This window comes from Vidua chalybeata, chromosome 3, assembly GCF_026979565.1.
Source record: "Vidua chalybeata isolate OUT-0048 chromosome 3, bVidCha1 merged haplotype, whole genome shotgun sequence".
Classification (NCBI taxonomy): Eukaryota; Metazoa; Chordata; class Aves; order Passeriformes; family Viduidae; genus Vidua; species Vidua chalybeata.
The window spans coordinates 113,128,306-113,147,591 of NC_071532.1; the positions used below are offsets into that span (position 1 = coordinate 113,128,306).

The 19,286-nt window shown below is 59.0% G+C and overlaps 1 protein-coding gene across 1 annotated transcript in view; it reads left to right on the forward strand.

The window, feature by feature from the left end:
- ASXL2 (ASXL transcriptional regulator 2) overlaps nucleotides 1-12,953 on the forward strand; it is an 88,829-nt gene extending 75,876 nt beyond the window's left edge. Inside the window, exons 7-12 of the mRNA XM_053937406.1 lie at nucleotides 1,067-1,207; nucleotides 3,068-3,231; nucleotides 5,294-5,390; nucleotides 6,806-6,911; nucleotides 8,292-8,925; nucleotides 10,513-12,953. Coding sequence (XP_053793381.1) covers nucleotides 1,067-1,207; nucleotides 3,068-3,231; nucleotides 5,294-5,390; nucleotides 6,806-6,911; nucleotides 8,292-8,925; nucleotides 10,513-12,678 — 3,308 coding nt within the window. The 3' untranslated portion in view covers nucleotides 12,679-12,953. The remainder of the gene's footprint in view (nucleotides 1-1,066; nucleotides 1,208-3,067; nucleotides 3,232-5,293; nucleotides 5,391-6,805; nucleotides 6,912-8,291; nucleotides 8,926-10,512) is intronic.
- The last annotated feature ends 6,333 nt before the right edge of the window (nucleotides 12,954-19,286 follow it).

Genomic DNA, 19,286 nt, shown 5'->3' on the forward strand with positions numbered 1-19,286 from the left:
GTCTGCATTTCCTGGGAGAATTGTGAGCCTGTCCCGGGCAGGGTGAGGATTTTCCAGGAGCCCCAAGGAGCCGGGAGGGCCCGGGAGCTGCCCTGGGGCTCAGCCTGTCCTGGGGCAGGGTCTGGGCTTCATTCCTGGTGGAAGTTTCTCCTCCCTGCTGGGAGGGACCCCAGAGGTGCCAAGGCCAGGGGGTTTTGCCCTTCCTGCTGTGTGACTCCAGCCTTAGGATGCTTTCCCCAGGCTCAGTCAGGATCTTTTCCTGCTTCCAGGCTTTTCCTTGAGTTCTTCCTCAGTTCCTCCTCACCTCACCTCAGGTTCCAGGTGGGACCAGTGTGTTCAGGAGCCCCCTCAGGCTGTAAATCCCTCCCTGTCAGGGCCTGGAAGGTTCCTCTTGTGTGCTTTTCTCCACCAAGTCCCTTTTCCCCCATCCCTGTGGTGCTGCACAGGGACAGCTCCCGGCAGGGACAGGGGAGGTGTGGAGAGAGCAGGGAATCAAACGGATGGCAGGGAGGGAGCAGCATCCTGGTGGAAAGCAAGGCACTGGTTGCACAATTTCAGGGATTTATTCAGAGCTGGAACAGCTTGTGTGAGGAAGGGAAGGCAGGGAGAGGAACCAGGATGGGAAACTGAGCACTGGGAAGAGGAGGAGTTCCCCAGGGTGGGCAAGGAGAAAAGCTGCAGGAGAGGGGTGAAGTTCAGCAAGGACAGGGGGAGTTTGGAGAGATTTCCCTGCCAGTGAGCTCTGTTAGCCCTGGAAGTGTCAATGGGACCATGCCTGGGTCAGATTCGATGGGAACTAAACTGGGATTAACTGGGAAAGGGACTCAAAGCACATGGGATGTGCCTGCCCGTGCCTTTGGTTTGGGATATTCTGGTGGCTCCAAGGGATCTCCTGCATTCAGCTGCTGGGCAGGAGCACCCCAGGAGCTCAGGAATCTCTGTCCTGGCACTGCTGGAGCTGCAGGGCTGGCTCTGGGGGGCTGGAGAAGCTCCAATTCCACGCAGGAGGATCCTGGTGCAGGAGCCCTCTGTGCATGCCCCTGTTCCATGTGTCCCTTTCTGGCAGGTTGGGAAGGGAAGCAGGCAGATGGACATTCCAGCAGCCCCCCAAACTCCACCTCCAGCTCCTCGCCCTCGGTGAAGCTCGAGAACTCCCTGCCAGGGCTGGCCAAGAAGCCCTTCCCAAGATCTGACAGGCTCCACGCACGTAAGAGATGGATTCCCTGCTTTCCCTGCTTTCCCGGGGCTTTGGCTGCTCCAGTGCCAGGGCAAAACCTAAACCAGCAGAAGGGGAGTGAAGTGTGCTCATTCCATTGCTGAGGGAGGCTGTGAGGGGCTGCCAGGCTGCTGGGAATTGGGATAAATAATCCCTAATGCCATCCCCAGATCAGCCCTGCCCAGCCCTCAGCAGCTGGGCCTCTCCTGGGAATGCCCAGCTGGTGGACCTGCATTGTTTATGGGGTTTTAATGTCCTCACACACTCTAACAACATGAAAAAGGGAAAAGAAATTCCTCCCCGGGTCTCCATCCCTCAGACCCTGCTGGATTTGGCTCCCAGCCCTGTAGTGGAGCTTTCTCAGCCCTCCCGACCTCCCTGGCTCCCGTTACATTCCCCAAGGGTGGGATTGGCCCTGGGGAATTTAAGGATATTCTTACAAAGGAGTGGAATGTCCTGAGCGGGGAGAAACCCACAAGGATCATGGACTGCAGCTCCTGGTGCTGGCCAGGTTATCCCAACAATCCCACCCTGGGCATCCCTGGCTGTGCAAAGGCTCCTGGAGCTCTGGCGGGGTTGGGAATGTGCCCATTCCCCAGGGCAGTGCCCAGTGCCCTTTCCTGGGATCCATCCCAAGTGCCCCTGGCCCAGCTGCAGCTGTTCCCTCACTCTGAGGCACTTCACAGAGCGGGAGAGTCCAAAAGAAATCCCAGGAACAAACTGGCCTTACCTGGAGCCTTACAGCAGACAATGGCTGTGGCCAGCAGGAGTTGTAGGAACCCTCCTGAGAGCCCAGGCTCCCAAGGGAGCTGGGCTGAGTGGGGATGGGGAGTTCTGTGCCTGGATCTCCCAGCTCTGCTGGTGAGATATGCAGTTCAAAAATTACCTTGAGGTGGAAATCCGTTTCAGATTCAGCTGGCTCAGCTTGTCCAGTCCATAGCTTGCTGAGCCAGGTGTGTGCTCGTGGGAGGGTGACAACAGCCCCAGTGCTGGGCCTTAGGGGGACAGGGGACAGCAGGACAGCGTGGAGGGGACGTGTGCAAGAGCAGGAGCTCAGTTCCCTCCAGCTCCTGAGAACTTGTCTGGGGGGGAACCAATCCATGGATTCACCAGACCTTCACAGGGTTGTGTTTGTTTGGGAAGGCTGAGATGGAGCAGAGGCTGGGCAGAGCTAAAGGATAAAGCAGGGATTGACTCAAAGGATCTCCTCCATGGATCCACCTTGGGCAGCACCAGAGCCCAGCCAGGGCTGCACCCAAGATGAACCAAAATGGTCCCAAAATGCACGAGCGCTCCCGAGGGCTCTCACTGGGATCAGCTCTGCTCCATTTCCATATTGGGGTTAATTGTACAATCACAGCTTTAGGTTATGAAACCCCATCCTTGTTTTTCTCTCTTCATTCCACGCTGTTTGTGCTCCTGGGCCTGAGATTTGGATCATTTGTCCTTGGTCCCCAGCTGGGGCAGGAATTGTTTTGTCTCCCTGCTCTGTGCAGAGAGCTCAGCATCCCTCATATGAAGCCCAGACCCACAGACTAAAGCAGCTCAAAATCTGAAAAACACAAAAGCTAAAGGATAAAGCAGGGATTGATTTAAAGGATCTCCTGCATGGATCCACCTTGGGCAGCAGCAGAGCCCAGCCAGGGCTGCACCCAGATGAACCCAGACGCTCCCAAGGCACTCTTCGAGGTCTCAGCCCTGAGGATCAGGGCACAAACCCCAGTTGGTCACATCCTTTCACCTGTGTGCAGAGGCCCAGTGAGCAGTGGGACAGCTCCCACGGTGGCACCCCCTTGCCCGGGGCCCCAGGGGAGGGCAGGTGAGGGGTGACCAGGTGCGTGCTCCCCCCAGGGCAGCTGAAGAGAGCCCGCTGTGCCGAGATCGACGTGGAGACGCCGGACTCCATCCTGGTGAACACCAACCTGCGGGCGCTGATCAACAAGCACACCTTCTCCGTGCTGCCCCCCGAGTGCCAGCAGCGCCTGCTGCTGCTGCTGCCCGACGTGGACAGACAGGTAGGCACTCACCTGGGCTGTGCAACAGAGGTACACACTCACCTGGGCTGTGCAACAGAGGTACACACTCACCTGGGCTGTGCAACAGAGGTACACACTCACCTGGGCTGTGCTGCCAGGTACACACTCACCTGGGCTGTCCCACACAGGTACACACTCACCTGGGCTGTGCTGCCAGGTACGCACTCACCTGGGCTGTGCAACAGAGGTACACACTCACCTGGGCTGTGCTGCCAGGTACACACTGACCTGGGCTGTGCAACAGAGGTACACACTCACCTGGGCTGTCCCACACAGGTACACACTCACCTGGGCTGTGCAACAGAGGTACACACTCACCTGGGCTGTGCTGCCAGGTACACACTCACCTGGGCTGTCCCACACAGGTACACACTCACCTGGGCTGTGCTGCCAGGTACACACTCACCTGGGCTGTCCCACACAGGTACACACTCACCTGGGCTGTGCTGCCAGGTACACACTCACCTGGGCTGCCCCAGGTACAGCACTCACCTGGGCTGTCCCACACAGGTACACACTCACCTGGGCTGCCAGGTACACACTGACCTGGGCTGCCCATGTTCACACTGACCTGGGCTGTGCTGCCCTGCAGGGCTCCAGGGCAGGCAGGGATGCCAGGTGGGATCCTGATCCCTCTGTGGTACCTGTGGGGGAGAGGGGCACAGGGGCAGGGGAGAGCCAGCCCACCTCCGGGTGACCTCACTGTCACCTAATTGTGGTATTAATTGCCACCTAATAATGATATTAATTGCCACCTAATTATGATATTGTCACCTAATAATGAAATTGCCACCTAATAATGATATTAATTGCCACCTAATAATGATATTGTCACCTAATAATGATATTAATTGCCACCTAATTATCATTGTCATTGTTCAGGACCTTCCAGGACCTGAAGGGAGCCTGCAGGAGAAGGACCTGGGACAGGGACGGAGGGGCAGGAGCCCGGGAATGGCTTCAGAGTGGAAAAGGGCATTTGGGTGGGATATTGGGAATTGGGAATTGTTCCCTGTGAGGGTGGGCAGGTCCTGGCACAGGGTGCCCAGAGCAGCTGTGGCTGCCCCTGGATCCCTGGCAGTGCCCGAGGCCGGGTTGGACACTGGGACACCCTGGGAATGTGGGAGTGTTCCCAAATCCTCCAGGACTGTTGGGAGAAATCCCCCCCCCCCGCACCCCGTTTTCAGTGTCCCCTCTGAGGCTTTGCTGTGGCCAGCTGTGTGACAAGATCCTGGTCCCCACAGGGCTGGGCACAAACCTGCTCCCCACGGGCTCCAGCCTTGGCCAGCACACCAGGGGCTGTGGCCAGCAGGTGATGGGGACTGTGGCCAGGGCTTTGGCCAGCAGGTGACATGGGGCTGTGGCCAGCACTGTGGCCAGGGATTTGGCCAGCAGGTGACATGGGGCTGTGGCCAGCAGGTGGCCAGCACTGTGGCCAGGGCTTTGGCCAGCAGGTGACTGGGGCTGTGGCCAGCAGGTGGCCAGCAGGTGGCCAGCACTGTGGCCAGCAGGTGGCCAGGGCTATGGCCTGCAGGTGGCCAGCACTGTGGCCAGGGACTGTGGACAGCAGGTGGCCAGGCTGTGGCCAACAGGTGGCCAGCAGGTGACTGGGGCTGTGGCCAGCAGGTGACCAGGCTGTGGCCAGCACTGTGGCCAGCAGGTGGCCAGCAGGAGGCCAGCAGGTGGCCAGCAGGTGACCAGCACTGTGGCCAGCAGGTGACCAGGCTGTGGCCAGCAGGTGACCAGGCTGTGGCCAGGCTGTGGCCAGGGCTGTGGCCAGCAGGTGACCAGCAGGTGGCCAGCACCGTGGCCAGCAGATGACCAGGCTGTGGCCAGCAGGTGGTCAGCACTGTGGCCAGCAGGTGACTGGGGCTGTGGCCAGCAGGTGGCCAGGCTGTGGCCAGCAGGTGGCCAGCAGGTGACCAGCACTGTGGCCAGCACTGTGGCCAGCAGGTGGCCAGCAGGTGGCCAGCATTGTGGCCAGCATTGTGGCCAGCAGGTGGCCAGCACCGTGGCAGTGAGCAGGCCGTGTCTCTCACAGGTCGGGGCTGACGGGCTGATGAAGCTCAGCAGCTCGGCGCTCAACAACGAGTTCTTCACCTCGGCTGCCCAGGGCTGGAAGGAGAGGCTGTCGGAAGGTAAAGCCCCCCCTGCAACCCCCCGTTCCCCAGCATTCCCTCCTGGCTGGGGAGGGGCTGGGAAAGCCTGCAGGGATGTCCTGGAGAGGGGAAAGCCTGCAGGGAGTTCCTGGAAAGGGAGAACCTGCAGGGAGTTCCTGGAGAGGGGAGAGGCTGCAGGAATGTCCTGGAGAGGGGAAAGCCTGCAGGGAGTTCCTGGAGCAGGGAAAGCCTGCAGGGAGTTCCTGGAGCAGGGAAAGCCTGCAGGGAGTTCTTGGAAAGGGGAAAGCCTGCAGGGAGTTCCTGGAGAGGGGAGAGGCTGCAGGGAGTTCCTGGAGCAGGGAAAGCCTGCAGGGAGTTCCTGGAGCAGGGAAAAGCCTGCAGGGAGTTCCTGGAGAAGCTGCAGCACTGCAGGGAGTTCCTGGAGAGGGGAGAGCCTGCAGGGAGTTCCTGGAGAGGGGAGAGCCTGCAGGGAGTTCCTGGAGCAGGGAAAGCCTGCAGGGAGTTCCTGGAGAGGGGAAAGCCTGCAGGGAGTTCCTGGAGCAGGGAGAGCCTGCAGGGAGTTCTTGGAAAGGGAAAAGCCTGCAGGGAGTTCCTGGAGAGGGGAAAGCCTGCAGGGAGTTCTTGGAAAGGGAAAAGCCTGCAGGGAGTTCCTGGAGAGGGGAAAGCCTGCAGGGAGTTCCTGGATCAGGGAAAGCCTGCAGGGAGTTCTTGGAAAGGGAAAAGCCTGCCGGGAGTTCTTGGAGAAGCTGCAGCTCTGCCGGGACTCGCTGCCCAGAACTGGGGGGCTCAGGGTGGGAGGGGGCTGCAGGTGGAATTCTATGTTGAACTGACACAGGAAATCTCTGGAAGAGATGAGGAAAGAAGGGAAAATGTGTTTAAAATCTGAACTGACAGTAGAGCTGGGGCATTCTGGAGTTGTGGCTCCTAAACACAGACACTGCTGAGGGGCAGAGAAGGGAAATTCTGTCCCAGAGCAGGGCAGGGGGTCACCAGCACGAGCTGCTCAGTGCTTTGAGCCATCCCTTTGGGTGTTTGGATGGGAAATTGGGGGAAATTCTTCCCTCTGAGGGTGGTGAGGCCCTTCCAAGTCTGACCAGGCTGTTCCCTCTCCTCCTGTCCCTGTTCCCTGGGAGCAGAGCCCGACCCCCCCTGGCTGTCCCCTCCTGTCAGGGAGTTGTGCAGAGCCACAAGGTCCTCCCTGAGCCTCCTTTTCTCCAGGCTGAGCCCCTTCCCAGCTCCCTCAGCCCCTCCTGGGGCTCCATTCCCTCCCCAGCTCCATTCCCTTCCCTGGGGCTCCATTCCCTCCCCAGCTCTGTTCCCTTGACTGCCCCATTCCACTGGAGCAGCATCCTGGGCTCCTGGGGCACTCACCTGGGCCTGTGGCCCATTAGCCACCCCTTCCCTGGCTCAGAAATCCCTTTTGCATCCCCCAGGAGAGTTCACCCCGGAAATGCAGCTCCGGATCCGGCAGGAGATGGAGAAGGAGAAGAAGGTGGAGCTGTGGAAGGAGCACTTCTTCGAGAGCTACTACGGGCAGAGGTGAGAGCTCAGCTGGGTTCTGGGCTGGGTCCATCCATGGACATTGGCTTCCCTGGAGCCTGAGGAAGGTTTCTGGCTTCAGCTGGTTCCAGGAAACGGGGAAATGCCGGCGGGATCCAGCTCAGGTGGGAGGTTTATCCCCCTTTATCCAGAGCAGGGTGTCCTGGCATGTCACTCCTCTTCCCCTCCTTGCTTGGAGCCACCCCCACGGCTCTCCTGGAGCTGGGGTGGCTGAGTGTGTCCTACCTCAGGCTCAGGACCTGCATTCCCACATCTCCAACCCCACACCACCCTGCTAAACCCCCAAATCTGCCAAGCTTTTATTCCCTGCCTCCTCTTGGCTTCAGGGCTTTGCCATCCTTTGGGGCTACAGGGAGGATTTGGGGTTTCTGAGCAAGTTGCTGAGAGAGCTGGGAAGGAGCACACAGGTGTAAAAAACTGACCAGGACTTTCCAACCCTGCACTGTGCCAGGTTTTGGGTTGTCCTCACCCTGCCAGCCCCTGTGCCTCCCATTCATCCTGGGTGTTTGAACCCTCCTGAGCCTTCGGGGTATTCCTGGCGTTCCATGGTGTGGTTGGGATGCTCTGGGGGAGCCAGGGGCTGGGGGATGTCCCTACAGGCTGTAGGAACAACTACAGGGATACACCAGGCTGGGAGTGCAGCTCACCAGGAGCTTCATCAGCCACCTGGGCCAGGTGTGTGCTCGTGGGAGGGTGACAACAGCCCCAGTGCTGGGTGTTAGGGGGACAGGGGACAGCAGGACAGCGTGGAGGGGACGTGTGCAAGAGCAGGAGCTCAGTTCCCTCCAGCTCCTGAGAACTTGTCTGGGGGGAACCAATCCATGGATTCACCAGACCTTCACAGGGTTGTGTTTGGGGGAAAAAAAAAATCCAATTTGACAAATCATTGAGAGGGGTGGATGAAGTTAATCCAGAAGGAGTTCATCCCAGGCATCACTCTGGGAATTAGAGCCCGTGTTCCTCCTGAAGGGGTGGTGGGACCCTTCCTTCTCAGTGTCCCCTCCTGCCAATGTCACCGTGTGACACTGCTCCCGTGCTGCAGAGGAGGCTCTGGGGGCTCCTACAGGGAAATATTCACTGTTGGCCAGACCCTTGGGGTTTGCAGCCTGGAAAATTGGTGTCTGGAACAGCCCTGGAGCTCCATGTATTGCATTTAGCTGGCTTTAATCTCTGATGCTCATTTCTGTTTCTGTGGAAGGATTATCAGAGGGGAAGGTTCTCCGTGATGGTGACACAGAATTGGGTGTGTGAGACGTTTATTTAGGGAGTTTATTTAGAGAATCCTGCCTCTGTTTCCCTAAGGATGGAGTGCTTTTGCAGGGCCGTTTTACAAAGCAAAGTCTCTCTTTTCCTTGGCAGCTCTGGGCTGAGCCCCGAGGAGTCGCAGCGACTGACAGCACAGCCCGAGGCAGAGCCCGGCCGGCCCCGCAGCCCCCCGGCCCCGCGCCGGGAGCAGGGCACGTCCCCCTCGGAGCCCCCCTCGGAGCCCAGGGCAGCCCCTGCCGCCGCGAGGAAAGCAGGAGAGGAGGGCACAGAGGAGCCCAAGGCAGCCAAGCCCGCCCAGGCGTCGCCGGAGCGGCGAGCGGCGAGAGCCGGCGACCGAGCCCACGGAGAGACCCTGCCCCAGAAACCCCCCAGTGCCTCCAGCCAGGGGGCAGAGGAGCAGAGGAAGCCTGGGGCGGCGAAGGAGGCGCCAGGAAAGGAATCCCTGGGTGCCCCGAGCAAACCAAAGAGCCCCGAGGCAGCCGGGCAAAGCCCCGCGGCAGCCCCGGCCACGCCGGAGAAGGAGAAGGAGGAGAAGAAGCCCCCCGGGAGCGAGGCCATGGAGGTCGGGGTGGAGGCCCACAAGAGGAAGTCGGAGAGCAGGGAGGAAGCTCCAGGCAGCCCCGAGAAGAAGCCCCGTGTGGCCGAGCCCTGCCAGCACCAGCAGGCCTTTCGGAGCCAGCCCTTTCCCGGCGCGGGGGCGGCGGTGCCGCGGGTGCCCCCGCTCAAGGTGAGCCCGGCAGGGACAGAGCCACGGCCGGGCCTCCCCCGGGGCACTGAGCCCCAAACGGTGCCTTCAGTGGGGTGCAAAGCCCTCGGAGCCCAGCCCATCCCACCCGTGTCACGGGCAGGGACAGCTCCTGCTGTCCCAGGCTGCAGACGGGGAGAGCTGCAGGGGCTCTGCAGGGCCGTGGTGGCAGAGAGGGGCAGCCAGCAGAGCAGGAGCCTGGCAGGTGGGGACAGCCAGGGCCATCCGGGCTCCCCTGCAGCCAGCCCGGACACCCTGCTGAACACCAGAGGCTCTGCCAGCGCTGCAGTCTGCTTTGTAGTGCTGCAGTGCCGGCGCAGGAGCAGGGAAGGAGAATTTTGGGGAACACCTCAGGAGCAGAGGCCCTTTGGCTGCTGAGCCTTTGCAAGAACTCACCTGGGAGAGGAAGGAGGGAACTGGCCCCTGCTGGGATGGGCACGGGGAGGCAGCAGGGCAGAAACACTCCAGGCTTGGCAGCTTTGGGAGCCAGGACAGGAGCGGGCAGCTGCTGCTGACCCTGCTGCTCCAGGCCCTTAGGCAGCATTCCTGTATTCCTGTGTGTCCCAGGAATTCTGCTCCCCTGTTCATATCCTTTTGTACTAAAAGGCTGCAAACTCAAAACTTTAAAAGCAGCTCATCGTTCTCACCGTGTTAGTAAGAACAGCACGAAGGCAGGAAAGCAGCAATGAAACTGTCAGTGACCCAGAACTGGGGAAACTGTCCATAAAAGAGGTCTGGAATACCATGGCCTGCCAGGGCAATAAAGCTGGGATTTAATTTAGCAGAGTGAGTTGAAGGTGATTGTGAATAGTTTCCCTTGCAAAGCAGGGGAAGATGGGGACAGACATGTCCCCAAGACGTGTCATCCCCCAAAAATGAAGTGGTGAAGTGGTTGATCAGAGCTCAGTGGGACCCGGTGAGGATTTTATGGATATTGAAAATAAATGTAACCTCAGATGAACTCCCTGAGATCTCTGCAGGGGAGCATCACCAGGCTCAGTGCAGGGCTCAGCACATATGTTGGGAAAGCAAACATGGGGAAAGTCAGCTGGAACATTGGGGAAAATGTTTTAGAAGGGAAGTGTAAATTATTGGCATTTTTTCTCCAGCTCAGGGGATTGTTATGGCTTTGTACAAAGGCACTGAGGAGACAAATGATGGGTGAGCAGGGGGGAAGAGCAAGGCTGAGTCCAGCAGGATGGTGACACCTTTCAAAGGACATCTGAATACAAAGTTAGATCTGAAATTACATCTGAATAACGTGAAACAGTGGAACAGGGGCTGACAGGGCAGGGGCTGGATCAGCCCTTCAGGGAGGGAGCCTGGGGGCTCTGGGGTGACATGGGGGATGAGCTCCACTCCGAGCCACGGGGTTTGCAGCACCCCAAAACTGCCTGGGAGGCAGGCGAGGGTCAGACACGTTTCTTGTCTCAAGGCAGAGACAGGAGGTTTCTCCAAAGGGATTTCTCCACGACCACCAGCAGTTCTGTCAGACAAAACTGCAAACACAGGCCTGTGGGTCGGGTGTTCCCCGTGTCTCAGCTGTGCTTTTCTCCCGCTCTGTTGCAGATTCCCGTGTCCAGAATCTCCCCGATGCCATTTCCTGCGGGCCAGGTCTCTCCCAGGGCACGTTTCCCCCTCTCCCTCAGCAGTCCGGGCAGGACAGGGGCCAGGACCTTGGCCGACATCAAGGCAAGAGCCCAGCAGGCCAAGGCTCAGAGGGCAGCGGCCGCCGCCGCCGCCGCCTCGGCCGGGGGGGCCGTGCCGGGGCCCGGCCCGGGCGGGGGGAGACCCCCGGGCAGGGGGGGAGACGGGAGAGACCCCGGCGGAGCCGCCCAAGCTGCAAGCGGAGCAAACGCACTGGAACTGGCAGGAACTGGAAGCGGGGGAAGTTCGAGAAGGTTTCTTCCCCACGGCCCAGGGCCCCGTTCCCAGGTGGAGAGCCAGGCGGAGCCGGGAGCTGCTCGCCATCCTCCTGGAGCACAACTACAGCCAGGGGCCCCCGCGGCGGCCCCGGCGCTAGGGAACGGCCCGGGGGCCACCCCGGGGTCCCCGGGCACCCCCAGCGGGGACCGGGCAGGGACGGCCCCTCCTGCCCCAGCCCGGGGGGCTCCGGGCCCCGGGAACGGGAACGGCTGCGGCAGCGGAACCCCGGGAGCCTCAGCAGGGAGCGGCTGTGACCTTCCCAAAGGCAAATCTCCTTCCCCTCTGGTGTCCCCCCTGCCACCCACGGGGCCCGGAGGCCAGGCTGGAGCTGTGGGCGCTCCTGTCCCACCCTCCAGCAGCTCCTCCGTAGCACCCAGCCTTAAATCCCCTCCCGGTGGGGCCCTGCCCCGAGCGAGCTCCAGCATTCCTGCCAACAACCCTTTGGTCACCCAGCTGCTCCAGGGCAAGAGCGTCCCTCTGGAGCAGATCCTGCCCAAGCCGCTCACCAAAGCAGAAATGAAAACTGTCCCGGTGGCTCCTCAGGGAGAGAAGGGGGCGGCAGCTCCCGGTGCGGCGGGGAACGGCGCCGAGGCGGGGGACAGACCGTCGAGTTTGCCCCCGCAGCAGCTTGGGAAGATCTTCTGCCAGAACAGGCCTCTGCCTCACATTCCAAGGACCTTCCCGCTCCCCTCGGGAAAGGACCCCAGTCCTGAGCAGCACCAGGGCCACGAGGCGCTGAGCAAATCCACCCAGGAGCAGATCCTGCAGACTCTCATCAAGAGGGTGCAGAGGCAGAATCTGCTGCCCGTCCTTCAGCCCTCGCAGCTGAACCTCCCGCACTCAGGTTTCCCGGTGGAAAACGGCTCCACCAGCCAGAGATTCATGCTGGGCTTCACGGGCAGGAGGACGTCCAAGCCTGCCATGTCTGGGCACTACCTGCTCAACATCTCCACCTACGGCCGCGGCTCGGAGAGTTTGAGGAGAGGCTTCTCCCTGAACCCCGAGCCCCGCCTGGGGCTGAGCAGCCCCGCCGAGGGTGCCAGGGCAGAGCTCGGGGAGTGCGAGGACGCGGGCGGCCAGGGCAGCAGCAGCGAGGAGGACGCGGACGACGAGAGCTCCGGGGACGAACGGCAGCACCTCGGCGTCAAAGAGGAGCCGCGGGCGGGGCAGGGGGAGAAGGAGCAGGGCTCGCAGGGCACCGGCCCTGCAGCCCCCGGCTCCCCGGGGGCGAAGGCCGAGGCGGCCCCGGCGGCCAAGGAGAAGGCGCCGGCGCTGGACGGCACCGCGCTGGCCCGGGACCTGCTGCAGGCGGCGCAGGAGCAGATGGCCCACGCCATGAGGGGCAAGGGCCACGGCGGCAGGGAGCTCTTCGGGCCCCCCGCGCCGTCCCCGGAGCCGGCACAGCCCCCGCTGCTCCCCGCCCCGCTCCCCCCGAAGCTGCCCGGGAGCGCCGGGGCGCAGCTCCTGGGGCCCAGCTACAGCGGCACCATCAACGTGTCCACCTCGCCCGACGTGGGCCAGGGCTCGCTCATGAGCGAGTGCAACCAGCTGGCCAGCTCCATGGGCAACGTCATGTCCTTCTCCGTGACCGTCACCACCATCCCCACCGGGCAGGCTGTGAACTCTGGCGGCCACGGGCAGAGCCTCCCGGTGCAGGCGTTCGCCGAGGACGGCGGCATGGAGGATCCCCCTTCCAAATGCTACTGCAGGTTGAAAGCCATGATCATGTGCAAGGGCTGCGGTGCCTTCTGCCATGACGACTGCATCGGCCCCTCCAAGCTCTGCGTCTCCTGCCTCGTCGTGCGGTAACGGGGGCGGCACGCGGGGAGCAGCGCGGCTTCCTCCGGGGGCTGCTCTGGGAAGAATCTTGGGAAGAAACAGGAATTTTACTGCCTTGCACAAGAGACACGTTACTGAATCAGGAATACAGAGTTAGAGTCCTTCTTTCATTAACGAAAGAGCACCTTCTTGTACAGGGAGTCGAAATCGCGCTCGACTACGTGAATTGTGACAAGAGTTTGCACTTAAGGAATTATGTAAATACGCCACGTTATTTTGTTTAAAGATATTTTTTCAATCTTGTAGGAGATAGTGTTTGACTTGTACTGCAGTTCCAGTAACCCCAGCCTGCTCTGAGCACGTTTGCTGAGCTCTGCTCTCCCCGGGGGGGATCCAGCCCGTAGCTCATTGTTGGCAGAGGGAACGGGATAATCCGAGTCCAGCCGGGATAATCCGAGTCCAGCCATGTGTGGTGATGGAGCAGCGAGGCAGGAGCCCTGAGCGGGCTCCCTTGGCTGCTCCCAGTTCAGATCCCCAGGAACTGGGAGGCAGCCCCGATGCCGTGCCAGCCTTTCCCTCCGTTGCCTTTCCCTCTGTTCCAGGGGCTCCTGGGCTGTGCAGTGCAGGCTGGCGTTCCTGGTTTGCAGATCCCCCTCTCCCAGTATCCCAGCCGAAGGGAGGTGTCCGGGTGTGCTGCTGCTGGAACTGCAGGGAGCTGGACTGGCCATGGGAGTCACCAGAACAGCTCAGTCCTGGGGAGCCACCAGGGGCAGGGGTCACACAGCCGTGCCTGGCCCGGCAGGGCTGGCAGGAATCTGCTCTCCTGGGCATTCCCAGAACTGGCAGGAATCTGCTCTCCTGGGCATTCCCAGAACTGGCAGGAATCTGCTCTCCTGGGCATACCCAGAACTGGCAGGAATCTGCTCTCCTGGGCATTCCCAGGGCTGGCAGGAATCTGCTCTCCTGGGCATTCCCAGGGCTGGAGCTGCCATCCCATGGCCCCGAGCCAGCTGCTCTTGGGACACAGGGGCAGGTAGGAAGCGTTTTGTTCTCATCCAAACACCGCCACGGTCAGACATCTCCAGATCCTATCCAAGATTTTCTATTTCCTGGGTGTAGGGAAAGGCAATTGAGTGTCTGCCTGGGCCTTGTTGGGTGGCTCTTTGTGTTTGAAATACCAAATTGGGCTGAGCTCAGCTCAGCTGGGGCCCAGCTGAGGGAAGGGGGCTGGGGCAGCCCCTCAGAGCTGACTGGGACACGGCTGGTGGCTCCCTGTCAGTTCCTGGGTTCCTTCACTTGCACTGAAGGAAATGGAAGCGCAGTGGCCCCGTGTTCCCGGGAGCTGATGGAGCACGAGTCACCCGAGGGCTGCTCCCCTCCCGGGCCGGGTGGAGGCCTGGCTGCATCCTGGTCAGGGAACAGAGCTGCGTATGTTTCTGATGGAAAAGCACTGAATTCACTTTTAATCCAAAGGCCTTTTTAAGCTGAAGCAATATTCCCACAGCAGTGGGGCAGCTGAGTGGTGCCCGGGGTCCTCAGCCTTCCCTTCCCCTCTCCTTTGTACTACTGCTCCCCTCCCCTTCTCCCCGGGAGCCCGGCACTGGTGGTGAGGAGCAGAAATAATTCCTGGGTGGTTTTCCAAGGAACAAGAGGTGCCCGAGGCTGCCAGAGCTCCAGGAGCCTTTGGCTCTCAGGCACAGGGTGGGATTGTCGGGGTGTCCTGGCAGGGTCAGGAGTTGGACTGGATGATCCCTGTGGGTCCGTTCCAGCACAGGATATTCCATGTCTCTGTGATGTAGTTGGTGATGACAAGGAAAAGGGAGTTGCAGACTTGATCCCGTGGTAGCAGGAGCGTTTCTCTCCCTGCCCAGGGAGCCTCTGGAGCAGCAGGAGCTCTGGGTTCTGCCATCTGAAATTTACTGCAGAGCAGTGACCCTCACTGACGTGATTCCACATCACTGCTCAGGCATCCCGTGGTGAGGAGGATCTAGGGATTAGAAATTAACTCGATTTTTTAAACCTAAAAAATTGCACAAAATTGTCCCCAAGAGCATCTCCCACCCCTGCTGGTGGTGAGCCCAAGAGCCCCCGGCCTGTGCCAGTTCCTGCACAGGCTCTTGCTCGGGAAGAGGAAATCCTGCATTTTTGTAAACCTGGGGAGGGAGGCAGTGTGGGCTGGTTTGGAGCTGAGAGCAGGATCTGTCCACTCCTCCCTCAGGCCTCATCTGGACAGGAGGGAAGTTCCTTCCCACAGTCCTGGACAGACACTTCCATTCCTGCTGGGGCAGCCCGGGAGAGGCCGATGTGCAGCTGACGGAGTCATTCTCAGAGGAGAGTGAGAGATCTCTCAGCACACCTGGGTCAGTTCTGGTCTCTCCTTGGCTCCTCTCAGGCTGCTTTTCCAGGCTGCTGGAGAGGGGGAAGCAGAGGATGAGGAGGGAGCTGTGACCCTGAGCACTCGCAGGCGTTCAGCTGCTGCAGCTGCCGCTGGAAAGGCTCTTCCAGAGCTCCCCTGGCACTTCCCAAATCGTCCCCGCCTGTGGCTCCAGCTGCTTCCTCCTGTTTGGTTTCCCTGGTGCCCTTGCTGGGCATGGACTGGGCTTGCTGTGCCCGTTCCCTGGCAGTGCAAGGCAGTGCCAATCCCGGAGCCATCCCATGGGAATGTGCCCATCTGGCCATGCCAGCCCAGGAGGGGCTGGCTGGTGGCCCTGGGTGGGACACTCGGTGGCCCTGGACATGGAGGTGGCCCAGCTGGCATTGGCCAGGGTAGGATCGTGCTGGTGGCTCGGGAGTTTCCACCTGTCAGTGCCTTAGTTCCATTTCATGGATCAACACTTAGCTTGGGCTGCTTCCCTTCCGTTTCTTTTTAAGGAAATCGATTCTCTCAGTGCCCACCTGAGGTCAGCACGCTCCTGGTGCAGCCTGGGGGAGCATCTCCGAGGGTGAGCAGAGGCCAGAGTGCGAGGAGATTGTTTGGGATAACGGGCTGGGTGTAGTAATCCCTGGAATGGGGCCAAAGCCCTGGAAGTTTCACCCGTGCTGCAGCTGGCTGTGGGATGATGGCTTTCGGAAGGGGGAATCCTGTGGAGTTCCTGGGGTGGGATCAGCCTGTCCCACTGCTGAGGCTCCTTCCCATCGGCAGTAAATCCACCTCCACACGGGATTTGTAATAAAGGGATGCCGTGACCGAGTTTAAACCAGTAGACTTTGGTCCCCCAGGAATGAGTTTCATGGCACTGCAGGCAATGGCGGTATCGAAAATCCAGGATTTCCAAAGCCTGATGTCAGAGTGTTTGTGGCAGGGAAAGGAACCTGATGAGGGAGGAGTTTCAGTTCCCCTTTTCAGGACACAGAACTGGAATTAGAGCCTGACCAAGGCTTCGCTTCCCAGCCCCAAACCCCACGCACAGGCTGTGGTACAGGAGGTGCCGGCGCAGCTCTGGGGGTTCAGGTTTTGAGCCTGGTGGGCAGCAAGGGAAGGAATTTGGTGTGGAATTTTACTTTCCCTCCGGGAATTTACGGGAAGGAGGAGGTTCCAAGCAGTTGCACTGGTTGGGGAGTTGGATTTTTTTTTTTTTTTTTTTTTTTTTTTTTTTTTTTTTTTTTTTGGTTGCACAAAACAGCTGCTGGAGCAGCAGTTCCTGGTCAGGTTCGTTACCGGGAGGGACCCGAGGGAGGGATCCTTGGGAGGGACACTCGGGAGAGATCCAAGGGAGGGACCCTCAGGAGGGACAGTCGGGAGGGATCATTGGGAGGGACCCTCTGGAGGGATCCTTGGGAGGGATCCCCGGGAGGGATCCTCAGGAGAGATCCTGTGGAGGGACTCTCTGGAGGGATTTGAGGGAGGGATCCTCCGGAGGGATTCTTGGGAGGGACCCTCAGGAGGAACAGTCAGGAGGGATCATTGGGAGGGACCTTCGGGAGGAATCATCGGGAGGGATCATTGGGAGGGACCCTCTGGAGGGACCCTCAGGAGGAATCATCGGGAGGGGACCCTCAGGAGGGACCCTCTGGAAGGATCCTCTGGAGGAATCACCAGGAGGGATCATTGGGAGGGACCCTCTGGAGGGATCATCGGGAGGGACCCTCTGGAAGGATCATCGGGAAGAATCACCGGGAGGGATCATAGGGAGGGACCCTCAGGAGGGACTCTCTGGAAGGATCCTCTGGAGGAATCACCGTGAGGGATCATTGGGAGGGACCCTCTGGAGGGATCATCGGGAGGGACCCTCTGGAAGGATCATCGGGAAGAATCACCGGGAGGGATCATAGGGAGAGACCCTCAGGAGGGACCCTCTGGAAGGATCATCGGGAAGAATCACCGGGAGGGATCATTGGGAGGGACCCTCTGGAGGGATCATTGGGAGGAATCATCAGGAGGGACCCTCTGGAAGGACCCTCTGGAGGAATCACCGGGAGGGAGCCTCGGGAGGGAGGCAGCAAAGACCATCCGGGGCGGGAGGGTGGATTGGGAGCGGCTTTGGGGCGTCTCTCCTCCGGGGGGCTCCGTGTGATGCTTCCTGATGCCCAGGGGAGGTGCGGAGAGCAGGGCCGGGCTGGGGTTTCCCACAGCGGGAATGTGGGAATGCGGGGCCGTGGCAGCATCGCTTCCATGATTAATTAGCACAGATTAATTGCAGGGGAGGGCAGAGCGTCCTCGGCCCCCGGGTGGTTTTTAATGCTGACGTTTGCTGCGCGTGCAGAGCGAGTCGGAGAGCTTACAGTAATATATTTTAAGTAATATATATTTTAGTATCTGAAAAGAGCGGGCAAAGGAGGGGTTCTGAGGTGGTGACAGGGTACCGGGGGCAGTTCCTCGGCCGGGCCAGCGGGGTTACTGCAGCACAACTGAAAAGGTTCTGTTCCTGCCATTAATGCAATAAAAATGGGAATTCTCACAAAGAAGCAATCCAATACTGTTTCCCAGAGGCTTTTCCTGTGTGGACAACAGGCCTGTAAACATAGTTCCAAAAATCCTAAACCTTTGTCTTTTGCCTTTTTAAAAGGGACTTCGATTGGGCTTGAGGGTCTGTACAGCAAAATCGAGGTGACACCATTTGAAAATGTATTTTTACACAAATAATATAGAAAAAAAAATCATATTTTACATAAGAATTTTAAGTATTTGAAATATGTGTATATATATACTGTATGTACTTCGTATATGCTTTATTTTACATTTTCAATGTATTAAAAAGTATTTGAGCTGGTTGGATCTGAGATGTAATAATGTTTAAAAACACAAAAACAAGGGAAAGGAGTCTGGGGGGAGAGCGGGTGGGAGCTCTGCCGGGAAGCACAAGCCCAGAGTGAAGGGTTTGGGGAAGGCTGTAGCACTTTGAGAGCCACAAGTCGTTCTGTTTTCCTCGTGAGCACCTGGGATGATCCAGGAGCTGGGGTGGATCCTCCCCACAAGCAGTGGTGAATCCCAAATGACATTTATTCCATCGAATCCCGTGAGCGTTCCTGGGATCCAGTCCTGTCCCTGGGGTGTGCAGGGAAAGAAATGTCAGGAAAATTAATCCACAAACAGCAGAGGTTTATGTCCAAAAAGGAGCCAGAGGAGTCCTTTTACTTCATTCGAATAAAGGGAGAGGCCATGGGGCATTGCCCTGGGGTCTCTCAGATTTTTGGAGGATGCAGCCTCCTTTTTATCCTAATTTCCTGTCCTCATTTCCCTTCTCTCTTTCCCCATTGACTGAGGTACTTGAGAGGTTCAGACTTCCCGAAACGCCTGATTCCAGAGATTTCCCTCTAATTTATAACCCTCCCTTTTAATTTTTAATTCTTACAGAATTTAGGGTTTTCCCCCATTGTTTCTCTCATCTGTCAATGTCTAATTTTATTTTTCAGCAAACCTAAAGCTTATTTGTAAAAGCAGATATCTTTTTCCGTTCATCCATCAGTGGAATCCTTCCCATCTCTCAGTGCTGGTTTTATCTACCAGCAGACCCACAGCTGGTTTGTAAAGACAAATCCGCTATTCCTCTCAGAAACGAGGAGGGCAGAGGAGCAGCGTGACAACATCGGGGTTCAAGGTCCAAAAATGAACTCTGGAAAGACACAGCAGTGCTGCTTCTGTGACTTGGTTGTCACTGGCGTGTCCTGCAAAGCCAGACCTTGGCAGCCAGCTGTGAGAGCTGCTGGGCAGGACGGGGTTTAGCCAGCCCTGCACTGAGAGGTGAACACGGGGGCTGTGAAGGGCTGTCCCTCCTGTGCCTCGGCTCCCTGTCCAGAGGGATCCTGCCTTCATCTCTGGCCTCTTCATCGCAGCCTCCTCCCCTGCTGCAGAGCCCTGAGAGGGGACAGCAGCCCTGGGGGTTGTTTCCTCTTTAAGGTACCTGGGTGAGATAAAGCAGCAGTGTTGGTGCTGCTGCGCTTCCAAACAATTGTTCCTTATTCCAGTGGTCTGCTGCATCTCCCAGCCCTTCCCTCCCAGTTCAAAGCTGAACCAAACTGCTCTCCTGTCCCTTTCAGTTCAGGCTTCTCTGATGGTTATGGACTTTAGAGTGGAAAAGCTGGGCTGAGAGTTTCACCTTTGGAGGGCTGAGGGCTCTTGCAGGCCAGATGCCAGGGATGTGATCCCACGGGCAGTGAGTGTGCTGCAGCTACCACAGCTTCCTCCAGGCCTGCTTCCC